Source organism: Schistocerca cancellata, chromosome 12 (assembly GCF_023864275.1).
Source record: "Schistocerca cancellata isolate TAMUIC-IGC-003103 chromosome 12, iqSchCanc2.1, whole genome shotgun sequence".
NCBI lineage: Eukaryota > Metazoa > Arthropoda > Insecta > Orthoptera > Acrididae > Schistocerca > Schistocerca cancellata.
Window position 1 is genome coordinate 148,139,151 of NC_064637.1, and position 19,874 is coordinate 148,159,024.

The window sequence follows — 19,874 nt, forward strand, 5'->3', positions numbered from 1 at the left end:
CCGACGTCCGGATGGCCGACAGCGGAGGGTCGTTGCCCAGCAGTTCACCTCCGCCATCGGTCTTGACCGCCACCGGCAGGTCCCACTCGGTCACGGACGTCTCCTGCGGGAGGGGCGACAGGGGAACCGTGCTCGGCGGCCAACTGGGCGCCCTCGGCGTCAAGAGGCCTACGTCTGCAACTCCAGGATTCCAGCACAGAGGCCTGGGCACGGTCCAGAGGTCGTCGTCACTCTGTGCGGAGGGAGGGCAGGAGCCGTTGAGGGTCACCGCCATACAGAGGTCCATGTCTCTGGCTCTGGACGAGAGACCTAGGTGAGTCCCAACTGCGACTGCTATGCCCAGGCCGGCCGGGGTGGCCGAGCGGTTCTAGGCCCTACGGTCTGGAACCGCACGACCGCTACAGTCGCAGGTTCGAATCCTGCCTCGGGCATGGATGTGTGTGATGTCCTTAGGTTAGTTATGTTTAAGTAGTTCTAAGTTCTAGGGGACTGATGACCTCAGAAGTTAAGTCCCATGGTGCTCATCTACATCTACATGATTACTCTCTGCAATTCACATTTAAGTGCTTGGCAGAGGGTTCATCGAACCACAATCATACTTTCTCTCTACCATTCCACTCCCGAACAGCGCGCGGGAAAAACGAACACCTAAACCTTTGTGTTCGAGCTCTGATTTCTCTTATTTCATTTTGATGGTCATTCCTACCTATGTAGGTTGGGCTCAACAAAATATTTTCGCATTCGGAAGAGAAAGTCGGTGACTGAAATTTCGTAAACAGATCTCGCCGCGACGAGAAACGTCTTTGCTTTAATGACTTCCATCCCAACTCGCGTATCATATCTGCCACACTCTCTCCCCTATTACGTGATAATACATAACGAGCTGCCCTTTCTTGTACCCTTTCGATGTCCTCAGTCAATCCCACCTGGTAAGGATCCCACACCGCGCAGCAATACTCTAACAGAGGACGAACGAGTGTAGTGTAAGCTGTCTCTTTAGTGGACTTGTTGCATCTTCTAAGTGTCCTGCCAATGAAATGCAAGCTTTGGCTCGCCTTCCCCACAATATTACCTATGTGGTCTTTCCAACTGAAGTTGTTCGTAATTTTTAACACCCAGGTACTTAGTTTAATTGAGAGCCTTGAGAATTGTACTATTTATCGAGTAATCGTATTCCAACGGATTTCTTTTGGAACTCATGTGGATCACCTCACACTTTTCGTTATTTAGCGTTAACTGCCACCTGCCACACCATACAGCAATCTTTTCTAAATCGCTTTGCAGCTGATACTGGTCTTCGGGTGACCTTACTAGACGGTAAATAACAGCATCATCTGCGAACAACCTAAGAGAACTGCTCAGATTGTCACCCAGGTCATTTATACAGATCAGGAACAGCAGAGGTCCCAGGACGCTCAGAGCCATTTGAAACATTTGAACCATTTTGCTATGCCCAATTCATGAGTCTATTGCATACTCGAGCGCTTGCCAGTGCAGGTTCTGTGGAGTCAGCACTGGCATACATAAACTCTTCACCTTTTCTGTATCTAGGTTAATTGAGATATCGAACAAGTCATTTGGTCATGATAATGACATTATGCTCTTTGTTCGGCTCATGGTATGACTTTTTTTTAATGTTTTGTTACCTGTTTATATCTTACCACGAGTGTCTTATTCACAATCGCAAAGTGGCATTGAAAGCAAATTGACGTGGGTGGATACAGTGAACTATGTATAGTTGTATAATTGTACAGCTGAAAAGTGTGCTGGATTGGTTCAGCCGTCATACAGTGGAGTGATCAGTGTTAAGATAGTGTGTTCAACATGAGCACAAATTTAGCCTTTAATGAATTTTTGAAGAAATAGGGTGTGTTCAGAGTTACCACAGAAAGTGTCAAAATCAATAAGAAGAAACAGTTTTAATTACAGCTAAATACCTATACACCTTTGGCGTGAGTGTGCAGCTGATAACGACTAAATTATTCATTTTTTGTAAGTGAGATGATGTGTCTTATATTATACAGAGGTACTATAATGTGGTTTCTGGAACATGAAAGTAGCTTACCAATGAGGTAACTAACAGGACAAGTAAGTGACTATATGTTAACTGGGAATATTCTTTTTGGGCTTGAAATTGGATCATACAGTCATTTTGACACAATATTTGTATAAGATCTTGAAGACAGGTAACAGAGGATGAATTTTTTAGAACCTCCCTGTTTTTGGTGATACATCGATGATTCGATGATACGTTTGTGGTGTGGCCACATAGAATAGACCATCTCAATTGTCTCTTGGATAATTTTCATTGCTTTAACCTCCCCCATCCACCCCCACCAGCATCAAATTCCCAATGGAGGTCCAAATGGATGCAAAACTTACTTTTCTGGGCGTGCTGGTCTACAGAAAGGATTATGGGACTTTGGGACACATTATCTATACAAAACCAACGCATACAGACCAGTATCCACATACAGCGACTTGTCATCCACCGTACCAAGTCATGGAGGTCCGGAGGACGTTGGCAGAGGACTTAGCCACCTCAGACGAAACCTTGACACAAGAACATGTTAAGCTCGTGTTGGAGCAGAATGTCTATGTAGACATACATATCGATCTTTATTAGGAGTACCAGTAGAAGATGTATGTAGGTCAGGTACTTTCCCACCATATACTGGTAGTCCCTCTTCATAGACGGGAAACACTTTTAAAAGATAAAATATAAGAGTTTTTCTCCCACCAGCTATGGTTAGAGCAAACCTCAGCTCAGTTAAAGATGATCTAAGACCGAAAAAGTCCAGTGTTTATTGAATGTCTTTCCATTGTGGGAAAATAAAATGTATTGAGCACTATTGCAACTTATGCTTACTACAACCTGAGTGGAGGAGCACTAATAGACGGGCGGCATAGGATGATGCATGATGAGACACAGGTATGGTCTGTGGGTCTCCTTACTGAACTATGTCTTGAAGGAATCGATTAAAATTAGACTGGCAGATAATATTATGACCACAAAGAAGGGCCAGCCTTTAAGTAAAAAGCGGAATTCGGTTTCATGTGACATCAAAAGAAAACAGTGTCTCAGCCAGAACCAGCAGAAACACATTCCTAATAACGGTGCATCATTTCTGAAAGCTTTCACCACTGGGACGATGTAGCTTCAGTTTCCATTTTGGGGCAACAGCGACGATTTCTCTCAGAGGAGCTTTTTTTCGGTGTGTTATGAATCGTGATAATGAATGTGGACCAAAACAATGGATTAAAATTAGTACCACAGCTGGGATTCAAACCTGGGTCTCCTGCTCGCTAGGCAGATGTTCTAACAACTGCCCCACCCAGACAATGCCGCTAACATGACTGCATGGATTAGCCTACTACATCAAGATGAACTGGAGTTTGTTTTAGGGAGGGAGATGTACACTAAGATGGGCTGAGGGATCTGAGGGATGAATTGAAATTTGTTTTAGGGAGGAAGATGCAGTAGGGTAATATGTACAACTGTGTCAGCTGCAATGCCAGGGTGGCGCAGTGGTTAGCTTACCTGCCTAGTGAGCAGGAGACCTGGGTTCGAATACCAGTCTTGGTATAAATTTTAATTCGTTGGAGTGTCCAGTATTCATTAGATACATAATATGTCTCTGGAAAATATAATTTCATCTGATTTGTATGAATCAGTTTGATCGAGGCTTAACAGCATTCCCACCTGAAGATGGTGGGCATATTTACAGCTGAAATATTGTGTCAAGATGATTCTATGACCTGTCTTGCAAACCTGAGAATATTATCATAATAGGGTAAGTAGGTTACATGGGCCTGTCAGTGCATTTATTTATGTATATTTGTGTATTTCAGGTTGAGCCCTCTGGTACTGGGAGAGCTCCAGACTCTAGCATCACCATCGACTCCTATGGAAACTGATGGCACCTCCTCCAACAGTCTGGCCGGTTTCCTGGATGCTCATTCGCAGACACACGGACACACCCCATCCAACAGCAGCGTCACCAGTTCGTCAGCTCCCTGCACACCGTCCTGTGACAGCCCAGTCTTCCAAAGCAGTCCATTCGTCAGTGCCAACGAGTACCAGCATCGCACAGAAAGGACGTGTGAACCCGTAACTGTCAGCAGTGGGGTTGGGTACCCAGAGTTTTCCACCAACACGGCACCGCCAGTGCCTCAAACGTCACCCAACATGCACGCACCCCCCACTTTCACTTTTCTGACTGGAGAACCAGTGGCACCGCAACCGTCACCACAGAACAGCATATTGTCTGGAAGCTATCCCCAGAGTGTGACCAATCTCCAAGCGAGGGCACCCCAGCCCCAGCACGTCCCCTGCATCGTGGGGCACCATCCGGCGGGACCGCCAACAAACCAGAGCCACCAGGTGACGAACCCGAGCCGTGCGGTCACTCCCGGAGGGTCACCGCTGGCGCGACGGCCCCCACCCCCTGGTCCCAGGTATTTTGACAGACCGGATGACGACATTCCAGGTCTCCCCATCCCCCAAACGACTGCAGTGAAGGACTACTGGAGGGCCCCGTATTGGGTCGGCGACCACCAACAGGGCAGTCCGGCGTACTATCAGAATGGCACCGACCATTACGGACAAAATCAGTGTTGCCAGGGCTGTGATGGAATACCGGCGCAAAGCCACGTCTATGACCAGCACCAGTGGCTGCAGATGCAACAACAAAGGGCTGCAGCTTGCCAACCACCTCTTCCAGTCACAGGTGAGATTAATTTATACTTTAACACTCTACAACAGTCACTTCCAAACAACACTGACTGAAAAAAACCGCAACACAAAAAAAGATTAATGAAGAGTAATGAAATTTTGCGAATACATTTGTCTAGGTAACATACTTCAATGCCTAACATTGCAATGTTAATGTGCCAGATTATCCATTACGTATAGGAAATGCCAGTACATTAATAACTAGTGTAAACGCCAGAATATTGAATGCAAGCATGAAAACGAGCATGGTCTGCAGGTGCCGGATGTCATTTTGTGGAATGGAGTTCCATGCCTGTTGCACTTGGTCAATCAGTACAAGGGCGGATAATGCTGTTTGTGGATGACGTCCCATATGTCCTCGACTGGAGACAGATCTGGTGACGGAGCAGGCTGAGGCAACATGTCGACACTCTGTAGAGCATGTTGGGTTACAACGGTGGTATATGGGCGAGTGTTATCCTGTTGGAAAACACCCTCTGGGATGCTGTTATGAATGGCAGCACAACAGTCGAATCACCAGATTGATGTACAAATTTGAGTTCAGGGTGCATGGGATAACCAAGAGAGTCTTCCTGCCGACAGATGAAATGGTACTCCGGACAATAACTCCAGGTATAGTTCCAGTGTGTGTAGGACGCAGACAAGTCAGTTGCAGGCTCTCTACCGGCCACCTATTGACCAACATACGGCCATCTTTGGCACTGAGGCAGAACCAGCTTTCATCAGAAGACACCACCGACCTTCACCCTGTCCTTCAATCAGCTCTCTTGAGACCAATGAAGTCGCAGATGGTGGTGGTTTGGGGTCAGTGGAATACTCGCTACAGGGTGTGTCTGGGAGCTGTTTTTGAAGTAACCGATCTACACTCCTGGAAATTGAAATAAGAACACCGTGAATTGATTGTCCCAGGAAGGGGAAACTTTATTGACACATTCCTGGGGTCAGATACATCACATGATCACACTGACATAACCACAGGCACATAGACACAGGCAACAGGGCATGCACAATGTCGGCACTAGTACAGTGTATATCCACCTTTCGCAGCAATGCAGGCTGCTATTCTCCCATGGAGACGATCGTAGAGATGCTGGATGTAGTGGAACGGCTTGCCATGCCATTTCCACCTGGCGCCTCAGTTGGACCAGCGTTCGTGCTGGACGTGCAGACCGCGTGAGACGACGCTTCATCCAGTCCCAAACATGCTCAATGGGGGACAGATCCGGAGATCTTGCTGGCCAGGGTAGTTGACTTACACCTTCTAGAGCACGTTGGGTGGCACGGGATACATGCGGACGTGCATTGTCCTGTTGGAACAGCAAGTTCCCTTGCCGGTCTAGGAATGGTAGAACGATGGGTTCGATGACGGTTTGGATGTACCGTGCACTATTCAGTGTCCCCTCGACGATCACCAGTGGTGTACGGCCAGTGTAGGAGATCGCTCCACACACCATGATGCCGGGTGTTGGCCCTGTGTGCCTCGGTCGTATGCAGTCCTGATTGTGGCGCTCACCTGCACGGCGCCAAACACGCATACGACCATCATTGGCACCGAGGCAGAAGCGACTCTCATCGCTGAAGACGACACGTCTCCATTCGTCCCTCCATTCACGCCTGTCGCGACACCACTGGAGGCGGGCTGCACGATGTTGGGGCGTGAGCGGAAGACGGCCTAACGGTGTGCGGGACCGTAGCCCAGCTTCATGTAGACGGTTGCGAATGGTCCTCGCCGATACCCCAGGAGCAACAGTGTCCCTAATTTGCTGGGAAGTGGCGGTGCGGTCCCCTACGGCACTGCGTAGAGTCCTACGGTCTTGGCGTGCATCCGTGCGTCGCTGCGGTCCGGTCCCAGGTCGACGGGCACGTGCACCTTCCGCCGACCACTGGCGACAACATCGGTGTACTGTGGAGACCTCACGCCCCACGTGTTGAGCAATTCGGCGGTACGTCCACCCGGCCTCCCGCATGCCCACTATACGCCCTCGCTCAAAGTCCGTCAACTGCACATACGGTTCACGTCCACGCTGTCGCGGCATGCTACCAGTGTTAAAGACTGCGATGGAGCTCCGTATGCCACGGCAAACTGGCTGACACTGACGGCGGCGGTGCACAAATGCTGCGCAGCTAGCGCCATTCGACGGCCAACACCGCGGTTCCTGGTGTGTCCGCTGTGCCGTGCGTGTGATCATTGCTTGTACAGCCCTCTCGCAGTGTCCGGAGCAAGTATGGTGGGTCTGACACACCGGTGTCAATGTGGTCTTTTTTCCATTTCCAGGAGTGTATAAGAGTCCGTTGTGTCTCCGTTGTGTCACTGTGGTGCCAACTGCTGCCCAAATTACTGCTGCAGACGCACTGTGATGCGCCAGAACCATACGCCGAACACGACGGTCTTCTCTCTCGGTACTACAACGTGGCCATCCGAAACCCAGATTTGTTGAGACCGTAAATTCTCGTGACCACACTGCCAACAGTCATGCACAGTGCCTAAATTCTTGCCAAGTCTTTCTGCAATATCGCAGGATGAACATGTAGCCCCTTGTAGCCCTATTACATGACCTTGTTCAAATTCAGTGCGGATGGGGCCCCTCCACGCCCACACCAACGCGGTGACCAAACCAAAAGTTCTGCTGTCACCTCCGTAAACATGTTAGTTTTTGAATCAGGCGTCACAGGATGCGGGCTGTGATGTTATCCATGCGTCTGAGTAAGATTACTCATTAACATGGTCCATCAGGAGATAGAAAGTGGACGAAAGCGATCGAAATATAGCGGTTGTAAGTGCAGAGGAAAAAAAGTACTAAGGCAAGTGGCAAGGGAAGAAGAAACCTCTGCGACAGTAGGACGGGTAGTAAGGGCAGTAGCGACTCGCTAGCTGCGACAGTGCATGCAAGGTGTGGTTATGTTAGTGCGAGGTATCGTGCATCGTTACCTTTGTCGTTGCAGGAGCTCCTTGTAGGGCTTGCTGCAGTTGCTGCGTCCCTGTAACAGTTCAAGGTCGCAATACATTAGTGGGCTATCGGTCATAGATCGGCTCACAGCGTAGAGGGGGGGGGGGGGGGGGGTTGGTTTGCGTGCTGTGTACAGTACGGTTTCCCTGCGGTTGCCTGTTTTTCGGCGGGTCGAACATATGGGGTTACCAGTAGTAACTGTGTTGCAGGGGCTCGCCAGTACCGTCGTGTTAGCGTTCTATGGTCCATAGATGTTTAGTTCCTAGCCGGTAATGTCTTTGGTCTGTTAGGCTTCCATCTATGGTTGCGGTCGTAGTTACCCAGAGAAAGGATAAACGGGTTGCGCGAGTGTCTCGTGTTATTGTACAGTCGCGTGGAGAGTTTTTGGAATACCTGCAAGATAGTATCTAGCCGGTATTCCCGGTGAAGGTCCGCGATGCGTGTGTAGCGCGGAGTGTTGCTTATGATTTTGAGTACCTTGTTCTGTATGAGCTGCAGACAGCGCAGGCGAGTTGGCGCAGCGTATCCCCAGACAGGGGCTGCGTACGTCATCAGGGGTCTGATTAGTGTCATGTACATGGACCTAGACACCGTCCTGTTCAGTGTGCTACGCCTGTTAAGCATAGGGTAGAGTTGTTTGAGCCTCGCGTTCGCTTTGTTGGTCACGTGTTGAATGTGGTCCCCCCAGAGTGGTTTCCTGTCCAGCCAGACACCGAGGTGTTTGACCTTCTCGCGCAAACGTATTGGGCGTGTGTGTAGTGTTATTGGGTTGCAGTGCTGATGTTTACGCAGTTGCTTCGGCCTTGTAGTGAACAGAACGGCCTCGCACTTGTCGACGTTTACCAGCCAAGGCTCCGCCGTTCTGAGTGCAGTCTGTAGTCGTGAGTTAATGTTAGACGGCTTACAATCTTGCGCAAGGGTGGCAGTGTCATCCGCGTAGATTGCCACCGTCGTGTTATGTGTAGCTGGGAGGTCGTTAATGTAGAGGTTAAACAGTAAGGGCCTCAGGATGCTTCCTTGGGGGACTCCTGCCTGTATACCATGTCGCGTCGATTGTTTGCCCTGCACGTCGGTGTTGAAACTCCTGTCTGTGAGGTATGAGTGTATGAGACGTACGAGCCCGTCGGGGAACCCTGCGTCGCTAAGTTTGCGTATTAGGCCGTTGTGCCATAGACGATCGAAAGCCTTTTCGATGTCCAGGAACACCGCCCCAGTTGCCCTGCTTGTGTTGTATCCGTGTGTTATGTATTCAACTACGCGGAGGAGTTGTTGTGTTGTTGAGTGGTGATTCCTGAAACCGAATAGCTCCGGCCTCAGGGTGTCGTTTGTGATGCAGGTAATATTAAAGGTAATATTAAAACGACTCACCAGGCACTGGTGGTGATAATGTTGTTGTTGTAGTTTTAAAGGCATTCCTGACTAACAGAACTCGCCACGTGCAATCTGTAAAGTAACTAACGCTCACGACCGTATCAGCGTGTATTTAATGCAAGCCTGATTTGCATCCGGCAACGGCCTTGCCGCAGTGGGTACACCGGTTCCCGCATCACCGAAGTCAAGCGCTGTCGGGCGTGGTCGGCGCTTGGATGGGTGACCATCCAGGCCGCCATGCGCTGCTACCATTTTTCGGGGTGCACTCACCCTCGTGATGCCAATTGAGGAGCTACTCGACCGAACAGTAGCGGCTTCGGTCAAGAATACCATCATAACTACCGGGAGAGCGGTGTGCTGATCCCACGCCCCTCCTATTCGCATCCTCCCCTGAGGATGACACGGCGGTCGGATGGTCCCGGTAGGCCACTCGTGGCCTGAAGACAGAATGCTGATTTGCATCCTCTTATGAGACAAGCGTGAAATTTGAATAGCCATCATCTTACAGATGTAGAAACACGCCTAACCAACTTTCTTTTGTGTCATACAACTCTGTCCTCACGTTGCGGTTTTTTACCCGTCAGTGCATGTTCTGCAGAACACTGGTGTTTCACAGGAAGTGAATGTGTGCTGCGCGAAAACTGTTAATACTCTGGTGGTTGCCGCGCGGGGTAGCCCGTGGTATTAGGCGCCTTGCACGGGTCGCGCGTAACCCCCCGTCGGAGGTTCGAGTCCTCCCTCGGGCATGAGTGTGTGTGTCTTGTCCTTAGCGTAAGTTAGTTTAAGTTAGATTAAGTAGCGTGTAAGCCTAGGGACCGATGACTTCAGCAGTTTGGTCCCATGGAAACTTACCACCACCACCACTACTCTGGTGTTTTTTTTCACCATTTTGACGCTACTTATGTCTTTTTTGAAATTTTGTTATAATTTCTGTGATGTGATACAACAAAGTTGATTCGTATGTAAACAAGGTGAAGTGTGTTATTAGGCCATGTCATGTTTCTTCTAAAATGTTCGACGTTTCGACCCCTCTGCTGGGCTCAGGATTTTTTGCTGTCCAGTACTGCTACTTCTAGCAGTAGTGGACACCAGTCCTGAGGAGGATCCCAGCAGAGGGGACGAAACGCCGAACATTTTAGAAGAAACATGACGTGGCCTAATAACCCAGAAGATTTTAACTTCAGTTACAACGCCCACGAAAGCCTGCAGACTTACATGTAAACAGGGTGTTCCCAAGTCTGTCCATCAAACGTCTAGAAGCGATAGATCATGTAACAGGGAAAAACTTTTGTTAGAGACAAAATTTCACTAACATATTTCTCGGCAACAGTAGGCGTCACCAATGCTGGGACGAAGAGATTTCGTCGAACTACCAGAGTCTACTAACCAAGTGTGCGGCACATCAGCTACCCTAGTAAACTGATAGTGATTGTCAACAACAAAACTACAAGAGTGGGTGTCTCTGAGAGAAGAGAGATATTTTAGAAGTAGGAATTTTAATTTTGCTCGGCCCACCCATTTTCTTGTGAAGCAGATGACTGGATTATAGGCAAAAAACACTGCATATGCGCACAGCAGGTTGCCTATACACTGCTGCCTCTCAAGGGCATAACCTATGCAAAAGGACTGCTTGTGTCATGGAGCCTCAGTGAACATTTTGTCTGCAACAAATGTTATTCCCAATGACATGATCTCTCACTCCTAGATGTCTGATGCATGGGCTTTGGAACAGCTTCTATGTAGTTACTTGTGTTTCCCTCAGCGAACAATTTGAAGTATTATGACTAGATACCATAAAGTTGAAATATTTAAAAAGAGTACTGGGGATTTTCCTAGAGATAAAAGATCATTGGGAAGATGGACCCGGCACCTTCCACCCCCTCCCCTCCCCCCTAGTGCTGAAGCCACAAAAAGTTGCACTTTACCTGTTGTCCAGCCAATAGCTTGGTCATGCGCTTCTGCTGCAGACTAACTTTTATTTTTTGCTACTAAAATTCAGCACCTTGTGTTTGAGGAGCATTTGCATAAACTTTCTGCGTACATTTGGACGAATTTCTGCTCGTAATTCTTATTTAAGGGTTTCCCATGACGTTAGTCGCATCTGGGCATTGAAATGAATCAATGGTAATGGGTGAAAACCTGTGTCAGACTGGGATTCGAACCCTTAGTGGGAATCGAATTGTTGAGCGAGGGGTTCGTGGGTAGGTGACGCAGTGCTAGTAGTGCGTGTGCTTGGATGGCCGAGACTGTTAACGTGACTGCTCGTATTAAGTTGGAGATCCAGGTTTAAGTCCTGGTCTGGCACAAGTTTTTACCTTTTACCATTGACACATTTCAATGCCCAACTGCGGCCAACGTTTGACGGAGTATGTGTATGACAGCTGGATTGCGTAAGGTATCCTAATGAATAGACACACACACAATATATATGTATGAATCATGTATGGGTGTCCAGGAGGGGGTGGAGATCTGAATAGCACGTTGCCAGGCATCCCAGATCTCAATAATGTTCATGTCTGGGGTGTTTGGTAGTCAGCGGAAGTGTTTAAACTCAGAAGAGTGTTCCTGGAACCATTTTGGACATGTGGGGTGTCGCATTGTCCTGCTGGAATTGCCTAAGTTCGTCGAAATGCCCAATGGACATGAATGGATGCAGGTGATCAGACAGGATGCTTACATACGTGTCACCTGCCCGAGTCGTACCTAGACGTATCATGAGTCCCACAGCACTCCAACTGCAACCTCCCCCCCCCCCCCCCCCACGATTACAGAGTCTCCACTACCAACAGTCCCCTGCCGATATGCAGTGTCCATGGATTCATGAGGTTGTCTCCACACCCGTACACATCCATCCACTCGATACAATTTGAAGCGAGACTCGACCAACGAGGCAACATGTTTCCAATCATCAACAGTCCAATTTCGGTGAAGCTTCGTATCATGCAGTGATCAAGGGTACACTAGTGGTCCTTCGGCCTCGAAAGCCAATATCGATTATGTTTCATTGAATGGTTCGCACGCTGACACTAGTTGATGGCCCAGCATTGAAATCTGCTGCAATTTGCGGAAGGGTTACATTTACGTCACGTTGAACGATTCTCTTCAGTCGTCGTTGGTCCCATTCTTGCAGGATCATTTTCCGGCGGCAGCGATGTGCAGAGATCTGATGTTTTACCAGATTCCTGATAGTCACAGTACATTCGTGAAGTGGTTGTACGGGAAAATCCCCACTTCATCGCTACCTCTGAGATGCTGTGTCCCATCGCTCGTCCGATGACTATAACACCACGTTCAATCTCACTTAAATCTTGATACTCTGCGATTGTAGCAGCAGTAACGGATCTAACAATTGCGCCAGACATTCGTTTTCTTATATAGGTGTGGCCGGTGCGCCCGGTTAGCCGTGCGGTCTAACGCACGGCTTTCTGGATTGGGAAGGAGCGCCTGGTCCCCGGCACGAATCCGCCCGGCGGAGTTGTGTCGAGGTCCAGTGAGCCGGCCTGTCTGTAAATAGCTTTTAGGCGGTTTTCCATCTGCCTCGGCGAATGCGGGCTGGTTCCCCTTATTCCGCCTCAGTTACACTATGTCGGCGATTGCTGCGCAAACAAGTTCTCCACGTACGCGTACACCACCGTTACTGAAGCAGGCAAGACGTGTGACGTTCCCTGGGGAGGGGGGGGGGGGTCACCGGGGGCCGAACGCACAATAACCCTGGGTTCGGTGTGGGGCGGCGGAGGGGTGAAGAGGACTGCGTTAGGCGTCGTGGGGCTGTGGACCACTGCGGCTGCGTCGGGGACGGAGCGTCTCCGTCGTTTCCAGGTCCCCGGTTAACATACAATACAATACAATACAATAGGTGTGGCCGACCGCGGCGCTGTAGTCTGCCTGTTTCTTTGGCGCTTCGATGTGTATATGCACAGAAGCCTATATATAGCGCGCGCGCGTGTGTGTGTGTGTGTGTGTCTGTGTGTGTGTGTGTGTGTGTGTGTGTGTGTGTGTGTGTGTGTGAATGATCATAATTCAAGTGTATATAAATGAATAAGCAGACCGCCACTAATATGAGATTCATTCATCAAGTGATAACTATCACTCGAAAGCAATGAAGTTAGATAATTCATATTTTGTTTGTTTGTGCTGGTGGACTTTGAATCCCGTGAGTCTTGAGTACTGTAGCACAACACTATGGAAGCCAAAACAAGTCGGCGCAGCTCATTTACACTTGCAAACGAACAAAAAATTAATTATGTAACTTTATATTTTTTCAGATAATATCTAAGACTTCGTGGTTCATGGTGTGGGTTCCTGTAGTCATGTCCTAGTTCATGAACCACGGGCAACGTATGAGTGGCCAAGTAAGTGGTCCCGACAGTCGCGATACCAGCTACTTTGGAATAAGGCTGGGCATCTCGGACATATTCTGAGTCGTGGTCACCTTTGTGCTCATACGGCAAAGACTATCAAATCCACCGGTTAGTCCCTCAGCCGTTAGGGGTAAAACCCAATGGGACTCGGGGCAAGTAAGGCTAGCAACCTGCTTCCCTGGTACTTTAAATATGATGCTGGCAACAATCAGAGCAAAATGCCTCGGACCTTTGGAGGTAACGGAGTCCCACCTCTAACTGACAAACCAGGGACTCCTAAGATACGACTCGCAAACAAATGGTAATGAGATGGGGAGCTATTAACATCAATGGGGGCTACTTTGGGAAGAAGGTAGAGCTGGCAGAGGCTGCAAGTAAGATGGGGCTGGACGTTTTAGCTGTTAGTGACATTCGGGTAAGGGGTGAGAAAGAAGAGGAAGTGGGAGAATACAAGGTCTACCTGAAAGCAGGAATAGCACAATGGGGTGTATGGCTTTACATCAGGAAAGAAATGGAACCCAGCGTAGTTGCAATAAGGTATGTAAACGAACGACTGATGTGGATAGATTTGACAGTGTCTAGCAAGAAAATTACGATTGTGTCAGTATATTCGCATTGTGAAGGAACAGATCAAGATAAGATGGGTAGTTTTTATGAGGCACTCAGTGATGTAGTTGTTAGAGTAAAGGACAAGGACAGTGTTCTGCTCATGGGTGATTTTAACGCCAGGACTGGAAATCGAACAGAAGGGTATGAAAAGGTTATGGGTAAATTTGGAGAGGATATGGAGGCCAACAGGAACGGGAAACAACTCTTGGATTTCTGTGCCAGTATGGGCTTAGTAATCACAAACTCCTTTTTTAAACATAAGAACATTCACCGGTATACTTGGGAAGGCAGGGGAACCAGATCTGTCATTGACTATATAATAACAGATCAGGAATTCAGGAAGGCTGTGAGGGACACACGTGTATTCAGGGGATTCTTTGATGACACTGATCATTATTTAATCTGCAGTGAAATTGGGATTGTGAGGCCGAAAGTGCAGGAGGATAACAGTGGAGAAACTTCAGGATAAGGAAATCAGGCACAAGTACATAACAGCGATCTCAGAAAGGTACCAGTTAGTTGAATGTAGTCAATTACAGTCATTGGAAAAGGAATGGACAAGGTACAGGGACACAGTACTAGAAGTGGCTAAAGAATGTCTTGGAACAGTAGTGTGTAAAAGTAGGATGAAGCAAACAGCTTGGTGGAATGATACAGTCAAGGCAGCCTGTAAAAGGAAAAAGAAGGCGTATCAAAAATGGCTACATACCAGAACCCAGGTAGACAGAGAAAGTTATGTTGAAGAAAGAAACAAAGCCAAACAGATAATTGCAGCATCCAAGAAGAAATCGTGGGAAGACTTTGGAAACAGGTTGGAGACTATGGGTCAAGCTGCTGGAAGTGTTATGAGTGGAACAGGGAATTGTATCTATGCTTTATAGATCTAGAAAAGGCATATGACCGGGTTCCTAGGAGGAAGTTATTGTCTGTTCTATAAGATTATGGAATAGGAGGCAAACTTTTGCAAGCAATTAAAGGTCTTTACATGGATAGTCAGGCAGCAGTTAGAGTTGACGGTAAATTGAGTTCATGGTTCAGAGTAGTTTCAGGGGTAAGACAAGGCTGCAACCTGTCTCCACTGTTGTTCATATTATTTATGGATCATATGTTGAAAACAATAGACTGGCTGGGTGAGATTAAGATATGTGAACACAAAATAAGCAGTCTTGCATATGCGGATGACTTAGTTGTGATGGCAGATTCGATTGAAAGTTTGCAAAGTAATATTTCAGAGCTAGATCAGAAATGTAAGGACTATGGTATGAAGATTAGCATCTCCAAAACGAAAGTAATGTCAGTGAGAAAGAAATATAAATGGATTGAGTGCCAAATAGGAGGAACAAAGTTAGAACAGGTGGACGGTTTCAAGTACTTAGGATGCATATTCTCACAGGATGGCAACATAATGAAAGAACTGGAAGCGAGGTGTAGCAAAGCTAATGCAGTGAGCGCTCAGCTACGATCTACTCTCTCCTGCAAGAAGGAAGTCAGTACCAAGACTAAGTTATCTGTGCACCGTTCAATCTTTCGACCAACTTTGTTGTACGGGAGCGAAAGCTGGGTGGATTCAGGTTACCTTATCAACAAGGTTGAGGTTACGGATATGAAAGTAGCTAGGATGATTGCAGGTACTAGTAGATGGGAACAATGGCAGGAGGGTGTGCACAATGAGGAAATCAAAGAAAAACTGGGAATGAACTCTATAGATGTAGCAGTCAGGGCGAACAGGCTTAGATGGTGGGGTCATGTTACACGCATGGGAGAAGCAAGGTTACCCAAGAGACTCATGGATTCAGCAGTAGAGGGTAGGAGGAGTCGGGGCAGACCGAGGAGAAGGTACCTGGATTTGGTTAAGAATGATTTTGAAGTAATAGATTTAACATCAGAAGAGGCACCAATGTTAGCACTGAATAGGGGATCATGGAGGAACTGTATAAGGGGGGCTATGCTCCAGACTGAACGCTGAAAGGCATAATCAGTCTTAAATGATGATGATGATGATGATGATGATCTAAGACTTCGTGACTGGCCCTCGTACAATTTAGCAGTTTATAAAAATCCTAAAAGTTTATCAACTGAAGTAGGTCGATAGAACTTGTCCAATGTGTAGACAGAAAAAATTGCTATTAATGACGATGACGCTTTTTGCCCATTAGGCAGGCCTCCACCGCTGCGAGCTCCAATTCTCGGTTCGTCCCGGATTTCCGCCATTCTTTTCCTGTCTGTGTATGTTGCATTTGTCTTGATGTTGTCAGTTAAGTGGTACAGGGGGTTGGGCACTGTATGGGAAGACCGCGAGAGATGCATGGTTGAATGTATAATCAGATTCTAGCCAAGCCGCTCCAGGCTGTGCTGTTGCATTTGACCACGAACGGCAAACGCGTTAGATTCCCCGCCGGGTTGGGGATTTTCTCTGCCCGGGGACTGGGTGTTTGTGTTGTCCTCATCATTTCATCACCATTCGCGAGAGTGGCTGGATTGCACTGCGTAAAAAATTCGACTGTGAAAAAATTTGTGACTTTGTACGGGCGTTGATGACCGCGCGCAGTTGAGCAGCCCACAAACCAAACATCATCATCATCAAGTGCAATGTCGTCAATACGTTGTAAGTTTCGATCGTATTCTCTGTAGTTGTGAGTGCATGAAACTGTATGAACGTGGCAGACAATTTTTTTCTGGTTTGACGTGAATTCACGTGTGCTGTGGTATTAATAAAGGCAGATTGTTTGACACGTTCATACAATTTCAGTTAAAGTTATTACTATCATTTTTCAAAAATTAAATTCTCTACAACTTCTGCTGAATACTTCATGCAATTGTTTGGAATTTAAAAAACAAATTGGACCAAGTAGTTAATAAATTAAAAATTTTATGAAATTACTTCTTTGCTTATCTGGATGTTTTGGGAAAACTACTGCAGATACACGTCTGGGACATGTTTTATTAGATTCGCCAGACCAATAACAACAAAACAAATGGAAAGCGTGCTTTACTTTAACCTCGTACAGTTTTGCGGTCGCTTCACACTAGCGAAGTTGCTAAATATCAGGCAAAACCTTATGTTAGCCGTAACTCCGTAACATTTGCAGACCTATGTTTATATCGACTTTTTTCTTTAGTTTTACTTGTAGAATAACATATTAAAATATTTGCGTATCTTCGTGAATCACCCAGTATGTTATGAACTGTCCTTCTGGTCATTGACGTGTTTGTTTGCTGTATTCATGTTTGTGTCTGTGTCGTGTTGTAATGCCCGTTTGCACCGTTTGCAACAGCGAGGTGTAAGTAAGGGACCTCCAGGCAAACGTACCTCGTGTTTGTTATACGCAAGTACCACCTGTTATGACTCTAAAATCCCGTTTCGAAGTTTTGACTCTTTAACTCCTTTGTTGTAACATGTTTGACACCCGTTTATTTGTTGTTTTCATTTCTGTGAGAGGCCTGTGCGGAATCTCGCCTGCTCTCTCTGTTCATCACATTTACGAGGGTGAACTTTAAATACTTTTTAAAATATTATTTATTGTGCAGAAGTGGTACAAAGCTGTATCACTTTTCAACATAATCTCCCCCACGCTCAATGCAAGTCCTCTAGCGCTTACAAAGTGCATAAATTCCTTTAGAAAAAAAATCCTTTTCGTAGTCCGCGCAACCACTCACGCACCGCGTGGCGTACCTCTTCATCAGAACGGAACTTCTTTCCTCCCATTGCGTCTTTGAGTGGTCCAAACATATGGAAATCACTTGGAGCAAGGTCTGATGAGTATGGTGGATGAGGAAGACACTCAAAATGCAGGTCTGTGATTGTTGCAACTGTTGTACGGGCAGTGTATGGCCTTGCATTGTCATGTTGCAAAAGGACACCTGCTGACAGCCATCCACGTCTCTGATTTGATTGCAGGCCGCAGATGATTCCTTACGAGATCTGTGTATGACGCACTGGTGACAATAGTCCCTCTAGGCATGTAATGCTCAAAAATGACGCCTTTTCCGTCCCAGAAGAGAGCATAACCTTCCCTGCTGATGGTTCTGTTCGAAACTTGTTTGTTTTTGGTGATGAGGAATGGCGCCATTCCTTGCTCGCTCTCTTCGTTTCCGGTTGGTGGAAGTGAACCCAGGTTTCGTCCCCAGTAACGACTCTTGCAAGGAAGCCATCATCTTCTCGTTCAAAGCGCCGAAGAAGTTCTTCACAAGCATCAACACGTCGTTGTCTCATTTCAGAAGTCAGCTGCCGTGGCACCCATCTCGCAGACACTTTGTGAAACTGGAGCACCTCGTGCACAATGCGGTGTGCTGACCCATGGCTAATCTGTAAACATGCTGCAATGTCATTCAGTGTCACTCGGCGGTTTTCCTTCACTATGGCTTCAACTGCTGCAATGTTCTGTGGAGTCACAACTCGTTGTGCCTGACCTGGACGAGGAGCATCTTCCACAGAAGTCACACCACTTGCGAACTTCCTACTCCATTCGTAGACTTACTGCTGTGACAAACATGCATCACCGTACTGAACCTTCATTCGTCGATGAATTTCAGTAGGTTTCACAACTACGCAAAAACCGAATAACAGAACGCTGTTCTTCCCTGGTGCAAGTCGCACGTGGGGCGGCCATCTTTATACTGATACTGCGACTTTATGTGTGTATCTGCACTATGCTGCCACCTACAGGCCAATCTGCACGCTGTTTGAAGTGCGCTTACCAACTTACAGGATAACGGCGCAAAATTTCGATTTCTTATTAAAAACCCCGATGTTATTCAATCTGTATATTGAGCAAGCAGTAAAGGAAACAAAAGAAAAATTCGGAGTAGGTATTAAAATCCATGGAGAAGAAATAAAAACTTTGAGGTTCGCCGATGACATTGTAATTCTGTCGGAGACAGCAAAGGACTTGGAAGAGCAGTTGAACGGAATGGATGGTGTCTTGAAGGGAGGATATAAGATGAACATCAACAAAAGCAAAACGAGGATAATGGAATGTCGTGGAATTAAGTCGGGTGATGTTGAGGGTATTAGATTAGGAAATGAGACACTTAAAGTAGTAAAGGAGTTTTGCTATTTGGGGAGCAAAATAACTGATGATGGTCGAAGTAGAGAGGATATAAAATGTAGGCTGGCAATGGCAAGGAAAGCATTTCTGAAGAAGAGAAATTTGTTAACATCGAGTATAGATTTAATCGTCAGGAAGTCATTTCTGAAAGTATTTGTATGGAGTGTAGCCATGTATGGAAGTGAAACATGGACGATAACTAGTTTGGACAAGAAGAGAATAGAAGCTTTCGAAATGCGGCGCTACAGAAGAATGCTGAAGATAAGGTGGGTAGATCACGTAACTAATGAGGAGGTATTGAATAGGATTGGGGAGAAGAGAAGTTTGTGGCACAACTTGACTAGAAGAAGGGATCGGTTGGTAGGACATGTTTTGAGGCATCAAGGGATCACAAATTTAGCTTTGGAGGGCAGTGTGGAGGGTAAAAATCGTAGAGGGAGACCAAGAGATGAATACACTAAGCAGATTCAGAAGGATGTAGGTTGCAGTAGATACTGGGAGATGAAGAAGCTTGCACAGGATAGAGTAGCATGGAGAGCTGCATCAAACCAGTCTCAGGACTGAAGACCAGAACAACAACAACATTAAAAATTTAAGGTTTTCATTTGACTCACTCTCGTACTTGCGACAGGGGTATATTCTGACCACAAGACTCATATTCTACAAAGAATGTATAGTACCAGAATTGCCATGACTATAAAAGGAGAAAAGACATTTCAATGACCGGACAGAAAGTTGATAATTTTGTAGGAAAAAAAGAATTGGCATCAGAGAGATATGAACACGGATCTACCGCTTTGCA

At 46.9% G+C, this 19,874-nt stretch overlaps 1 protein-coding gene and 1 non-coding gene across 2 annotated transcripts in view; both read left to right on the top strand.

Moving 5' to 3' along the window:
* Window positions 1-6: 6 nt before the first annotated feature.
* Window positions 7-19,874, top strand: part of LOC126109808 (homeobox protein GBX-2-like) — a 100,720-nt gene continuing 80,852 nt past the window's right edge. The window contains exons 1-2 of the mRNA XM_049914868.1: window positions 7-313; window positions 3,853-4,730. Of these exons, the coding sequence (XP_049770825.1) occupies window positions 12-313; window positions 3,853-4,730 (1,180 nt within the window). The 5' untranslated portion in view covers window positions 7-11. The remainder of the gene's footprint in view (window positions 314-3,852; window positions 4,731-19,874) is intronic.
* Trnat-agu (transfer RNA threonine (anticodon AGU)) lies at window positions 3,515-3,586 on the top strand. Its single transcript has one exon. It is a non-coding gene; the product is annotated as a tRNA-Thr (tRNA).